Source organism: Lithobates pipiens, unplaced genomic scaffold (genome assembly GCF_037356315.1).
Source record: "Lithobates pipiens isolate NorthernLeopardFrog02 unplaced genomic scaffold, aLitPip1_a1.2 Scaffold_8, whole genome shotgun sequence".
In the NCBI taxonomy this organism is placed as follows: Eukaryota; Metazoa; Chordata; class Amphibia; order Anura; family Ranidae; genus Lithobates; species Lithobates pipiens.
This window is the reverse complement of record NW_027507903.1, coordinates 247,654,462-247,668,840: the sequence shown is the minus strand read 5'-3', so window position 1 is coordinate 247,668,840 and position 14,379 is coordinate 247,654,462. Positions and strand designations below refer to the sequence as shown.

The window sequence follows — 14,379 nt, the reverse complement described above, 5'->3', positions numbered from 1 at the left end:
AGACTGGGGAATCTGTGTCCTCAGTCCCTTTCCCTGTCTCAAAGGGGAGATGTCAGGGGTCCCCTGATATTGCACCAAAGCCCCCCCCCCCCCACGACAGGGATGATAAATAAAAAACAATAAAAAGAATAAAAAGTTCAATTGTAAGCTACTGTTATTTTAAAGCCCTTTAGAAAAGCTAAATAAAATATCTAAAAAGGTTTATACAGGAAAATATTTTTCCTTCAGCTTTTTATTGTTCTGGCTTACAGAATATTAGATAGTTGTGACTTACCTCGTATTACAAATCCGAAGGTGTTGCCTTCTTTGTGTAGTGTCACTTCCACAGTCCTAAAAATGACCCCTGATCCTTGTATAGCTACAAAGAAAGATAAAAAATAACTTAAAAAAATGCACAGAATACAAAATTGTGTTTTACATAACTTTTTTTTTTTTAATAAAGTAAATGTAAACGCTAGCAATGAGCTTCTTGTATTTGTTCACTTTTGATCTGTTAACAATACAACTGAAAGCCTTATGGTATATCAATTCTAGAAGTACAAAAAAAAAAAAGAAAAAAAGTTTATTCTAAAAGAAATCTTTTGAGCCGATTATTTCTTGTGCTCTCGGCTTCTGCATTGTGCTATCTCTTATTTTTTAATCCGCTAGAGTTTTTAATAGAAGATTTTTTTACAAACCTCTCCAACAAAGGAAAAACAATGCCCAAGTAAGGCGACACATAATCAAAATTTCTCCCCGGCCATCTCTGATGACTACAGAACACCACCCTCCTATGGTAAAGAAAAGATGAAATTGGAAGGTTTAATCGAGTCCTGCCCCAGGGTTACAATACTGCTGCTGCATAGATACCAGTACAGCAAGTGAGCACCATCATCCTAATGACTGAAAGCATGTACGTGGAAGAATCCCCAGGTGAAAATAAAGGGAAAAGTAGCTTAAAAAATTAAAATAATTGCATCCATTAAATTTAGGAGCGGTAAGCTACAATATGTATATTTTTTGTTCTTGGGTTTAGATACACTTTAAGTTGGGGGAAGAAGAGCAACCAGAAATTGGCAAGTCTTTTGCAGTCCAGTTCAAAAGCTTGATGAACAACTATATGTACTTCCCATTATACCAGCTCTGATTGCTCATTAGGAAAATGCTCATTAAAGTTCATCTAGAACCGTTTGTGTCCCTGCTGGAATAATTCTCCCTTTCTATTCTTCCCGACAACCATTATGATGAGGACAGAATATGATAGGAAATCAAAATGCTATAATTGCCATTAAGTATGAGGTGAGAAGAAATTTTCCAATGGGGATTCCACGTTCTCTCTTTAAAGACATTGCCTCTCTCTTCCTAATGTTTCTCTGAGACAGCTTCCCAAGGGGGCACAGACTGTTCTAATGGGCAAAAATTGCATAAATAATTAGCAATCAGTCAAGAAGTCATTGGATAATACACATTTTTTGCAAAAGGATTTCAGCAGAAAAATAGGGCATGCCTGTCAAAACAAGCATTCAAGTGAAACCAAGTGATACTGGACAAGATAGAATTATAGAATGGCTGACATTTTGGGGAGTTAAAAGGTTTGGAGTGGTGACCTTTATCTTCACTTTATTAATTAGTAAATCACTTGCCAAGATGAGGGATGTGCACATCAGGTGATCTGACTAAAGTGATACTAAACAGAGAAGTGTTAATTGTCATAATTCATTCATAAATCATATCATGCCACTGCATTTTTTTTTTAACCTCTAAGTAACTTACTCCTGCAAGCACTATTGTTACAGAATCTTTCCCTCCTCCTTGGCATTTACAAGGAAAGATCCTTGGGAGGGGCTTCTATTACCCTGCTGATCTATGCACTCTCTCTACAATGTGAGTCTGTCTGGCCAGCCCCTGATTGGTGAGAGGAAGAGAAAGAAGAGGAAGAAGAGGAGGAAGAGGAGGAAGAGGAGGAAGAGGAGGAAGAGGAGGAGGAGGAAGAAGAGGAGGAAGAGGAGGAGGAGGAAGAAGAGGAGGAGGAGGAAGAGGAGGAAGAAGAGGAGGAAGAAGAGGAGGAGGAAGAAGAGGAAGAAGAGGAAGAAGAGGAGGAGGAGGAAGAGGAGGAGGAGGAAGAGGAGGAGGAAGAGGAGGAGGAGGAAGAGGAGGAGGAGTCTCCATGACCAGCGCTCTATCTACAGCAGCTTTCTGGGTATGACAGCCTCCAGTGTCCCAGCCGGCAGGATGTGTAGACTGATCTGATGATGGATTGTTCTATCCATTGCGCTTTTTAACCTTTGAAATGTGAGTTGTTTAACTTTGTGTGATTAAAATTGGTTTTTAAATCTACACCCAGAGACGCCCCTCTCCTTTTGTATTCTTTTGTAGACAATCTTAACCTGCAATGGGGACACAGAGAAGATGGAAGGGACAGCTGAAGGCATCAACCAGGCATATTTTACTCTACACAAAACAAATGCTTTAATAACTTTGCGAGTATGCACACTCCTTTATATAGCATGCAATGAGTGTTTGTCATAGTCTGGGTTTAATGACACTTTAAAAACCTCAAGTTAATGATACAGACAGACACGTATTTTTCAATACACTGTCCAAAATTCATGACAAATCCAAGTAATGCAAACTGTATGTAAAGTGCCTGTGATAAATGAATAGTGTATAACATGATACATCAGGAAAAAAAAACTCTTCCAGCAAATAACACTTGGTTAATAAAGGAAAATAAAATATTTCTTTACATTGCAGTCTCACAGCTCTGACTCCAAAAAGAAAACACAGAATTTACACCTACTGATATCATTATGCAGCCATTGCCCTCACACATGCTGACTAACAGGTCAACCACCAGCTGGGAAAATCTTTATGTTTTAGATGTTCCCTCCCAGCCCTGACTAATCATAGCGCTACAGGAACAATTTGCTTGCTCTGTCTGATTACAGCCAAGATGAACATCACATAGAAAGACAAATACATATTTACTATAATCCCTGCAGCAGGTACCGTATTTATTGGTGTATAACACGCACCCCAAGTTTAGGAGGGAAGTTTAAGGAAAAAAACGTACATTTGAAATGCCCATGCAGCCTTATCAGTGTCCATCTGCAGCCTTGCCCATCATTGCAGAATGATCAGTGTCCATCTGCAGCCTTGCCCAACAGAGTCCACCTGCAGCCTTGCCCAACAGAGTCCACCTGCAGCCTTGCCCAACAGAGTCCACCTGCAGCCTTGCCCAACAGTGTCCACCTGCAGCCTTGCCCAACAGTGTCCACCTGCAGCCTTGCCCAACAGTGTCCACCTGCAGCCTTGCCCAACAGTGTCCACCTGCAGCCTTGCCTAAAACTGCAGCATGATCGTTTTTAAATGTTACCGCCACAGAGCTAGACAGAGCTGGATGTCCTGTGTACTTGGCTCCTCTCGCAGTCCCACCCCTTGTCCCGTCTCCTATGATAGCCACAACACCGGTCCAATGGCGGGACGTAAATGCTAGGAGGCTGGGACTGGGAGTGACTGTGAGCGGAGCCTACCCGAGCACACAGTACACTCGGCTCTGGTTATTTCGGTGGCGTCCGTTCCCTCCTTCCCCTCCGAGGCAGTGGTTTGGCGTATAACACGCTCCCATGATTTTCCTGTGATTTTAAGGGGGAAAAAGTGCGTGTTATACGCCGATAAATACGGTATATTATGCTCATTTTTGGCCCTTGGTCAACTGACATGCTAGAGTTCCTCAGTAAGGTGTAGTTAGTACAACCTTTGCAGTGAACAAACATAATTCCTGGAATTAATAAAGACTGGCACAGACAGATTATGTGAAATTGTCTCATGGATTCTAAAAGTGGTGCAATATGCACTAAATTCATGTACCTGGCTAGAGAACTTTCACTTGAATTTTGTGCATGCGAATGCATGTGAGAATTTCGCAAAATGTCTATGCCAGTTTCTCTCTCTGTATGCCAAAAGAGAGTTGATCTTTATTAGTTCCACTATCATAAGATACAATTGGTCAGTATTTTATTTTGAATTGGTCATTACCAGAATCAGAAATGTTGCAAATGCTTCATGAATTTGCAGCAACACATTAACTGGAGGGATTAAATTAGAAGTCCAGTCAAATCCTAACCATTCTTAAACCTGATGCCACCCCATTCTAAGCCTTTTCTACTACCCTGTAAAGGTATGATGCTTACCTATGCGGAGGGTGCTCCGGTCTGGTAAAATGATCAGCTCCCAGCACCAGCTTCAGGGTAGAGGAGAGACAGTTGATAAGCCTGTGGGTGACATACCCACATAGGCATTACAACCGTTTGTCTGTGATCTTTTCTCTTCACCGAAGCTTCCACTGAGAGAACATGTGACCGGACCAGAGTGGTCTCAGCATAGGTAGGTGTAAGCATCTAGCCTTTACAGGGTAGTTAGAACGGGGATGGGAGCAAGTTTAACTATAGTTGAGACTCCCAAATTCACCCCAATATGTTTTTGCACTTTTAATGCACTATACATATTTATCTGTTGAATTTTACAGACTGGAATAAAATATACAAATACAGGAAAACAGCAGGACAAATGCACTCATAATAGATTCTGAATCAACTCAAGTGTCTCAAACTGATGTCTAAAGCATGATGCATTTATTAGGGCAGATACACGTTCACTGTCCAAAATAATTTACTGGAGCTTCAGAATGCAGGCAAAGGTGTCAGATAATGAATTTTGGACCTTAATGAATAGTAAAGTACCTGTTGACCCTCTTTGACCTCATGCACACTGGTGATCATATGCAGGACCCCAGACAAATTTTATGCTAGATGACTTTTCAGCATGTAAATATCTGTGTGCATTAGTGTCCTTCCTGTGGGCTTAACAAAAAAATCAATGTTACCAGCTTTCTTAGCTGTGGCTTACAAATACAAACAGTAAAACTCTAATTATTTGGGAGGTGTTTGTAGTCCAAATTAGGAGAACAGCCTAGGGGAACAACGCTGCTCATCCACAGATACAGTGCAGCGAGTGTTTTCATCCTAGGCCCGAAATCATGTTATTGGCAGAATCTCCAGGTGAAAAAAATAGAAATTTTGACTTGCCTGTAAAGTCCTTATCTCTGAATTCAGTAGAGAACAGAAGCCTGTCATAGACGATGGCTATGACAGGTTAAATGCAGGCTACCTTTCAGGTAATTGGACACTGGCAAACACATTTGCTAGGGCTGCAATCCTGCGTTGGCACTGTCTGACTGCACCCTTACTGGATGATCCTGCAGAAGGGGGATTCCAATTTCAGACATTCTATGATGGCTCTTAGTTCCAGAATGATGATGAGGTCTCGACTGAAGAGCAGGTCCCCAGTTAAAAATTTTAAGGCAGGTTTCACTGTGACCACCTTTCTGGGCATGTAAAGGAAACACTTTACTGACTCCAGTGCACAGTGGCAGAGCAGCCATGCAATGAGAGAATTGTCTGGCTGGATAGATGCATAAGATAGTCCAGAGGATGGATCGGTCTGTTCCAAGAGGTAAGAATATTGAGCTGGAATGTTCTGGAGTGAAAATGGGCAAAGGGAACCGCATCAAAGTAGGATACCATTAGATCCAGAACCCTCAAACAGATGCGACCTATGGCCTGCATTTTGGATCGATGAGTGTCCAAGATCAGACCTAGATACTCAACACAGTGTGAGAGCCAGAGAGCAGATTTTGAAATGTTTCTTAACCAGCCAAAGGTTTGAAGAAACTGAATAGTCTTTTGGATACTGGTTAACAATGTTGTGGTGTGACATGGATACCGAGTCCACAGAGGAACAAGAAGCAGGTCAGGGACTTTTGTAAACACTCCGGAGGTAGAAGGAAGCCAGAATGGCAGTGCTACAAATTAGAAGTGCTGGTCTCCAACAGCAAACTATAGAAAGCGTTGGTGTATAGGGAAAATGGGGATATGAGATAGGCATTCTGTTTATTTACGAATAGATTGAACCCAGAGGTCTGGGACCTCTCAGATCCAGACTAGCGCAAATGCCAATTAACGACCCCTACTCCAAAGAGGGCTCCATTTGAAGACACCACTTCATTGTGAGGAGGGCTTCTGGGTAGGCTTGATGGACTTATTGGGCCAGAGCTTGAAATGAAAAAAAAAGTGAAGAGTCTTGGTTTTAAAGCTGATTCTTAAAACTCAACTTCACTTTTGTTGATAAAAAAAAAAGAAATCCCAGTTTGTTCCTCTGTGCCCATGTGGGAAAGTATGTCTAATGGGAGTGGTTTCATAATTACCAATCAGCTGTGTTAGCTGCAGAGCTCTAATGAGGAAAGCTGCTGGGCCTGCATCCCTTTAGACCTGTTCCTATTGTGAGCATCTTACCAAAAATTACATTTTTGCTGCAGGGAATGCCGCAAATCCGACTTGTATCTTAGTGCAGACTTCTGGGAAAATCAGTGAGCAGGAAATTAGGTTTCTGGAGTCCACTGTAGAGCATCCACAATAAACATAAGGCTGTGGGCTTGAACTGTAATTGTTCCAAGAGAATGGGTCAACAAAGACATGCTCATGGTCTACATTTATCTGTCCAGTTTGCATAAAATATGGCAAATAGACATGCTGACAAAAGCTGGCTGCAGGACTGTACCTGCAAGGGCAAACAGGGCATGAAAATGCCTCTCAGTAGTATCTTTAACCACTTAAGGACCGCTGCATGCCAATGTACGTCATTACAATGGCATGTACAGGCACAAGCACGTACATGTACGTGCTTGCCTTCCAGTGGGTGGGGGGTCCGATCGGACCACCTCCCGCTGGATGCGGCGGTCCGGTTCGCTTCAGGAGCAATCTGGGATGAGGGGATGGCCCTTGGTTTCTGGCCATCCCCTCTCGATCGCTCCTGGCGAATGAGAAGCTTCCTCCCACTGTGTATTGTATACACAGGCAGGGGAGGAAGTGATGTCATTCTCCTCAGGGCGCTCTTATTGACCGGACTACGAGGAGAAGACACAGTAAGTCTGCACCAAACACTACACTGACACTAAATAAAACACAGGCCCACAAACCCCACCCCCCCATCGCCCCCCGATGTCCCCCCGCCCCCCCTCCCCCCCCAGTCACAGTGTCACTGATTGCAGTGATCATTTATTTACTGATCACTGCATTCAGTGTCAGTTGTAAAAGTAAAAACTGTCAGGGCAATTAGTGTTAGGTCCAGGGTAGCCCCCTACCACCCCCCAATAAAGATTTAACCCCCTGATTGCCCTTAGAGTTAACCCTTTCACCCCTTTTGCCAGTGTCACTAAGCGATCATTTTTCTGATCGCTGCATTAGTGTCGCTAGGTAGCTAGTTATTTTTTTAGGTTCACCGCCAGGTTTTTATAGCGCTAGGTACCCCCATATACTACCCAATAATGGTTTTAACCCACTGATTGCCCCTAGTTTACCCTTTCACCAGCGATCACAGTATAAATGTCACTGGTGACGCTGGTTAGCCAGTTAGTTATTTAGGTTCCCCGTCAGGTTTTTATATAGCGCCAGGGACCCCCATATACTACCTAATAAAAATTTGAACCTCCTGATTGCCCCTAGTTAACCCTTTCACCAGTGATCACCGTATAAGTGTTACGGGTGACTCTGGTTAGTTAGTTTGCTTTTTATAGCATCAGGGCACCCACCATTTATTACCCAATAAAGGTTTAACCCCCTGATCACTCAGGCGGGCGATATCAATTAGGTTTTAGGGTCAGGGTCTGCGTCGCCCCAGGCAGCGCTAGGTTAGTGCCAGTACCGCTAACACCCACATGCAAAGCATAAACCTCCCGTAGTGGTATAGAATCTGAACAGATCAATATCTGATCTGGTCAGATCTATACTAGCGTCCCCAGCAATTTTAGGGTTCCAAAAAAAAACGCATTGTTAGCGGGATCAGCCCAGATACCCGCTAGCACCTGCGTTTTGCCCCTCCGCCCAGCCCACCCAAGTGCAGTATCGATCGATCACTGTCACTTACAAAACACTAAACACATAACTACAGCGATTGCAGAGTCAGGCCTGATCCCTGCGATCGCTAACAGTTTTTTTGGTAGCGTTTTATATTTAAATCCGGAAGGCAGTGCTTGGTTTTCGGGTTCAGTACGTGGCTAGGCTCCCAAAAAGTCCCCCACATGTGGTATCCCCGTACTCGGGAGAAGCAGCTGAATTTATTTTGGGGTGTAATTTGACTTATGCCCATAGCATGTGTGAGCAATATATCATTTAGTGACAACTTTGTGCAAAAAAAAAAAAATGTAATATTCCTGCAACTTGTGGCAAAATATAAAATATTTCATGGACTCAACATGCCTCTCAGTAAATAGCTTGGGGTGTCTACTTTCCAAAATGGGGTCATTTGGGGGGGTTTTGTGTTATTTTGGCATTTTATGGCTTTCGAAACTGTGATAGGTAGTGAGGAGTAAAATCTAAAATTTGCACCCTTAGAAACCCTGAAGGCAGTGATTGGCTTTCGGGGTGCCGTACGCGGCTAGATTCCCAAAAAGTCCCACATATGTGGTATCCCCATACTCAGGAGAAGCAGCAGAATATATTTTGGGGTGCAATTCCACATATAACTATGGCATGTGTGAGCAATATATCATTTAGTGACAACTTTTTGTAAACTTTTTTTTTTTTTTTTTTTTGTGTGTCATTATTCAATCACTTGGGACAAAAAAAAAAATATTCAATGGGCTCAACATGCCTCTCAGAAATTTCCTTGGGGTGTCTACTTTCCAAAATGGGGTCATTTGGGGGGGGGGGGGTTGTACTTCCCTGCCATTTTAGCACCTCAAGAAATGAGATAGGCAGTCATAAATTAAAAGCTGTGTAAATTCCAGAAAATGTACTCTAGTTTGTAGACGCTATAACTTTTGCGCAAACCAAAAAATATACGCTTATTGACATTTTTTTTACTAAAGACATGTGGCTGAATACATTTTGCCCTAAATGTATGACTAAAATTTAGTTTATTCGATTTTTCTTATAACAAAAATTAGAAAAGATATTTTTTTTCCTCAAAATTTTCGGTCTTTTTCCATTTATATCGCAAAAAATAAAAATCGCAGAGGCAATGAAATACCACCAAAAGAAAGCTCTATTTGTGGGCAGAAAAGGACACAAATTTCGTTTGGGTACAGCATTGCATGACCGCGCAATTATCAGTTAAAGCAGTGCAGTGCGAAATTGTAAAAAGACCTCTGGTCCTTAGGCTGTTAATTGGTCCGGGGCTGAAGTGGTTAAAAAGGAAACATTCCCAATAGGAACTGTAAGGTGTTTATGGAGGACTAAAATGTCAATTACTACCGGAACAGCCCATTTTTCCTAAATTCTTCCATAGGATACAGCTCAGAAAAAATCTCGAGAGAAGTGTATATACCTTCAGGATTAGGCCAACCCTTACAGTGCACATTCAATTTGGGCATGGATAAGAAATCTTTATTGAATTTGCTAGCCTTTTAATGCTCATTGAGAAATCCTTCAGCCGCCGAGACTCAGACATTGTGCAAAAAATGTTTTTTCCTAGAAGCACCCATCAGTAAGTCTACAGTGGACAACAGGCAAGAAACCATAGTTTGTGTTTCATAAAATGCATAGGTTGAAAAAAAATCTGCTGCAGCTTCTGCTACAATCTTTTCGCCCCCCTTTGCTTTTACCCATTTCATCCTCAAACAGGTAAGGAGGCATCATCTCCGATTCATAAATTGAGTCATGGGTAAAGAGGCAGATTAGTGTGTTTCACCCCTAGAAACCAAAGGTTCTAGGAGTGCCGAAAGTTTTGCAAATAATTTAGACATAATGGCAGAGAAATAAACTTTTTTCAGATAAGCTGCATTATGTGAGCATGAGAGGGAGCTGGAGTAAGAGGAGGTGAGCAGTATCATTGATCTGAAACAAGGGAACAGCTATTAACCTGAGTGGTGTTCTAAGTTTAATGTAGGTTACCATCAGAATGAGTTGCATTCAGCCATTTTGTCCTAGATACCCGTGGTCCGCTATTGTTAGAATGAGGGTGTCCCTGTGGGATACTCACGGAATGGATGTAGAAAGAATGGGGTTTTGAATTTTTGAAATACAGCAAATGTGGTGTTTACCTTCCTTTCCAATATGCTGGGTGGAAGTGTCTCAGCCAGAAGATGTGATGAAAATACATCATCCCAAGACAAAGCACAGATAGGAAAAGAATGCCAACATTAACTTAAAGTGGTTGTAAACCCTCTCGTATACCCAGTGAAGTGAATAGCCTCAGATGAGACACAAAGATGAAACAAATCGTCCTACATAAGTTTTATTTATGTGTATAAGTTTATCTGTAGTCTTCTCTTTGTTGCATCCCTTCAATGTGCTGAATTTAGATTAAATCCTTCTGCATCTGTAAGTAGCACAGAGGAGGGGGTGGGGACCTGCAGCTAGAGCTCTTGTGCAGTATGTGTGAGCTGATTGGAGCAAAGGGACACACCCCCCTTCACACACTGCAAAGGAAAATGTGAATAGACAAGCTGTGTGCTGAGCTCTCCTCTCGTCACAATTTTATCTCTGGTGTCGGAAAAACTTCTCAGAAGTGACACATGCTGATAACAGAGGAACAAAGCACAAGAGAGAAATAACACTCAGAGCTTTGGATAGAGACAAGTAAACACTACAGATATATGTGCTTTGTTTAGATTTCATGACTGAGGTTTACAAACACTTTAGTGAAAGCAGGTATGGCGCCAGACACAAGTTAAATGGGAAAGTAAGACATTAAGTGAATAACTCTCCCTCTACCGGTGTCTATACATCCGCTTGTATGCAAAGCACAAAGGTTGCGTTAGGAATGGTCTAAATTACAGAGAAACCCTGTCCTGCCGTGTCCATGTCACTGGGCCCAATAAAGGTCCAGGCTTCACCCAAGATGGTGGGCATAACCCCAAAGGGGTCTTCAAGGTCTGTGAACCACAGAGATGGACCATAGACCAGTACCATGTATAGCACCCTGTGGCTAACTACACTCATTGCAACAATGTGCCAATGTAAGCCCCCAAAGCAGTATCCAATGCCTGAAGCAAACATTACATGCCAGCCCCACAAAGTGGGGTCTGGTTACGGTCCTTAGGGAACCACTTAAGGTTACCGAACTGGCATAGAATTATCTAAAGAAAAAAAAAATTAATTCTGCAAAAGGAAAAAGAAAAAGTGGTCCATTACCTATAGACACTAGAAAAAAACTGTAGTCTTACAGAAAGGGTGGGGTCAATGGAGCATGCTGTAGGGGCAGCCCTAGAAAAGCCTTTTTTTAGTATCCAATCACCTGCTGGCAGCATACATACAACCCATGGTTTAGGACTACAGTCTTGCATCCTGTACGGTCAATTAAAATATAAGAAACAAATTCAGCCACTACATCTAAGGATTGGTAAGCTGAAATATATTACATTTTTGTTTTTGGGTTCAAAATGCTTGAACATGTTTTGGCTATGTATAAACATGTCATCTGGTATTTTCACCTGTATGCTAAGGTTGGAAAATGTTTTACCATTGAATATACTTCTGCCTTCTGTCACCCGGCTATGTAATGCAAAGATGAGTAATGGCAAGCACAATTTTGCTGAGCAGTTGGGGAGATGGTTTGAGTAAATTGGCCTTGTAATGGCCTTATACTTTTAAACCAATACTAACTGTGCATTATGCCACATGTAGAAAAAAAGTTTCCTCTCTGTTTCCTTGAGAAAATAAACAGAACTGGATTTCACCACAGTGAGAAAGAAATGGGAATATTCGTCCATAGGACTGCTTTAAGCCATCAATGCTTAAAAAAAAAAAGTTTGGAGTTCGCCAAAAAGCACATGGGAGACCCCCCAAACACATGGAGGAAGGTTCTCAAGACTCAAAGACTAAAATTTAACTTTTTGGCGATCATGAGAAACTGTATGTGTGGTGCAAACTCAACACATCCCATCACTCTGAGAACACCATCCCCACAGTGGAGCATTGGCAGGATCATGCTGTGGGGGTGCTTTTTGTTGTCAGGGACTGTAAAACCAATGAAGATTGAAGGAAAGTTGGATCGTAATAAATGCAGGGCAATTCTTTGCAAAAAGTTTTGGTCAGCCAGACATAATGAACGGCGAGACGATCAACACACTGCGAGATGGCAGTGCATTGACAGCTGCTGATTGGCGTAAGCATACACCTAACCTGCATGCTTTGGCCAATCACAGTGTGCTCTGCTGTGTGAGCCATGACTGGCCAAAGGCAGGGTGCCTTTGGCCAATCATGGCTCAAGGGGCTGAGTCCACGCCCCACACTATGTACTATGCTTAGATGGCAGCCATACATTGTTTTATGAATGAGAGCAGCAAAATTACATTTGTAAAGGAAACAATTTAACAAAAAACTGCTTGCGGCTGTAATGTATTGCCGGGTCCCCGGCAACATAGATAGAAATCATTGAGAAAAAAGGCATGGGTCTTGCCACCCCCCAGTCCATTACCAGACCCTTACCCAAGCACGCAACCTGGCAGGCTGCAGTAAAAGGGTGGGGCGAGAGAGCGGCCACCCCTCCTCCTGGACTGTACCAGGCAACATGTCCTCAACATGAGGAGGGTGTTTTGGGGTCCCCCCCAAAACACCTTATCCCCATGTTGATGGGGACAAGAGCCTATTCCCCACTACCCTTGCCCAGTGGTTGTGGGGGTCTGCGGGCAGGGAGCTTATCTGAATCTGGAAGCCCCCTTTAACAATGGGAACCCCAGATCCCACCCCCCCCATGTGAATGGGTATTGGGTACACATGCACCCAAAAAGTGTCAAAATTGTAAAAATGACAGGAGACAGTTTGGGACAAGTCCTTTATTAAATTTGTTTTTTAAAAAGTGTCCCGTGATGAAACTCCCTCTGAAAGACAGCACCAATGACCTGAGAAAAAATATTGGAAAAAACTCCACCTCGATGGGAGGCATAAACATATGCCCCGCCCCCTCAGACGTTACGCAACGCCACATGATGTCAGTAGGGGGCCGAGTCTGCTATATAACAGCTGTCATTGCAAAAAGCCTGCAGCGGCACACCTCCCATCAAGGCGGAGTTTTTCTGTTTTTTTTTTGCTTTTTCTTGGGTTGTCTGCGCCGCTGTCATAGTAGATGGAGTTGCATCTTACACTTTTTTGTCGTTTTGTTTTTTATAAAAAGGACTTGTCCCAAACTGTCTGTCAGTTTTAGCATTTTGATACTTTTTGGTGAATGTGTAGGGGTACAATGCACCTGATAACCATTCACATGGGGGGGCTGGGATCTGGGGGTCCCCTTGTTAAAGGGGGCTTCCAGATTCCAATAAGCTCCCCCACCCACAGACCCCCACAACCACCGGGCAAGGGTGGTGGGGAAAGGCCCTCATCCCCATCAACATGGGGACAAGGTGTTATGGGGGGACCCCAAAACACCCTCTCCATGTTGCCAGGTTGCATGCTCGTATAAGGGTCTGGTATGGATTTTAGGGGGATCCCTCCACGCCATTTTATTTAAAATTTTGCCACAGGGTTCCCCTTAAAATCTATACTAGACCTGAAGGGTCTGGTATGGGTTTTGGGGGGACCCCCATGCCATTTTTGTAAAAGAATGTTGGTGCAGGGTTCCCCTTAATATCCTTAACAGACCTGGAGGGCCTGGTATGGATTTTGGGGGGACGCCCACGCAATTTTTTTTTTGTACATTTAAGTGTGAGGTTCCCTTTAAAATTTATACCAGACCCAAAGGGCCTGGTAATGGACTGGGGGGAACCCATGCTATTTTTTTAAATGATTTTTATCTATATTGCTGGGATCCGACAATTCAATACAGCCGCGAGCAGTTTTAAATGACATTTTTTCCCTTTAGAAATGTCATTTTACTGTGGTACTATTCTAAACACGGGAAAGATACGCTACTTAGGACACTAAGGACACCCCTCAGGCATGCCATTTAAAGGAATATTTCATTTTTAATTGTTCCACTTTAAGCATTATTAACCACTTAAACCCCGGACCATTTTACAGCTAAAGGACCAAGCCCCTTTTTGCGATTCGGCACTGCCTCGCTTTAACTGACAATTGCACGGTCGTGCGACGTGGCTCCCAAACAAAATTGGCGTCCTTTTTTCCCACAAATAGAGCTTTCTTTTGGTGGCATTTGATCACCTCTGCGGTTTTTATTTTTTGCGCTATAAACAAAAATAGAGTGTAATTTTTTTTTAAAAATGCTATATTTTTTACTTTTTGCTATAATAAATATCCCCCAAAAATATATAAAAAAACTTTTTTCCTTAGTTTAGGCCGATACGTTTTCTTCTACATATTTTTGGTAAAAAAAAAAAAAAAAAATCGCAATAATCGTTTATTGATTGGTTTGCGCAAAAGTTATAGCATCTACAAAATAGGGGAT

At 42.5% G+C, this 14,379-nt stretch overlaps 1 protein-coding gene across 13 annotated transcripts in view; it reads right to left on the bottom strand.

The window, feature by feature from the left end:
• Nucleotides 1-14,379, bottom strand: part of GRIP1 (glutamate receptor interacting protein 1) — an 837,005-nt gene that overhangs the window by 214,524 nt on the left and 608,102 nt on the right. For all 13 annotated transcript variants that reach the window (XM_077469661.1, XM_077469651.1, XM_077469652.1 and 10 more), the window contains one exon: nt 275-358. In XM_077469661.1, the coding sequence (XP_077325787.1) occupies nt 275-358 (84 nt within the window). The remainder of the gene's footprint in view (nt 1-274; nt 359-14,379) is intronic.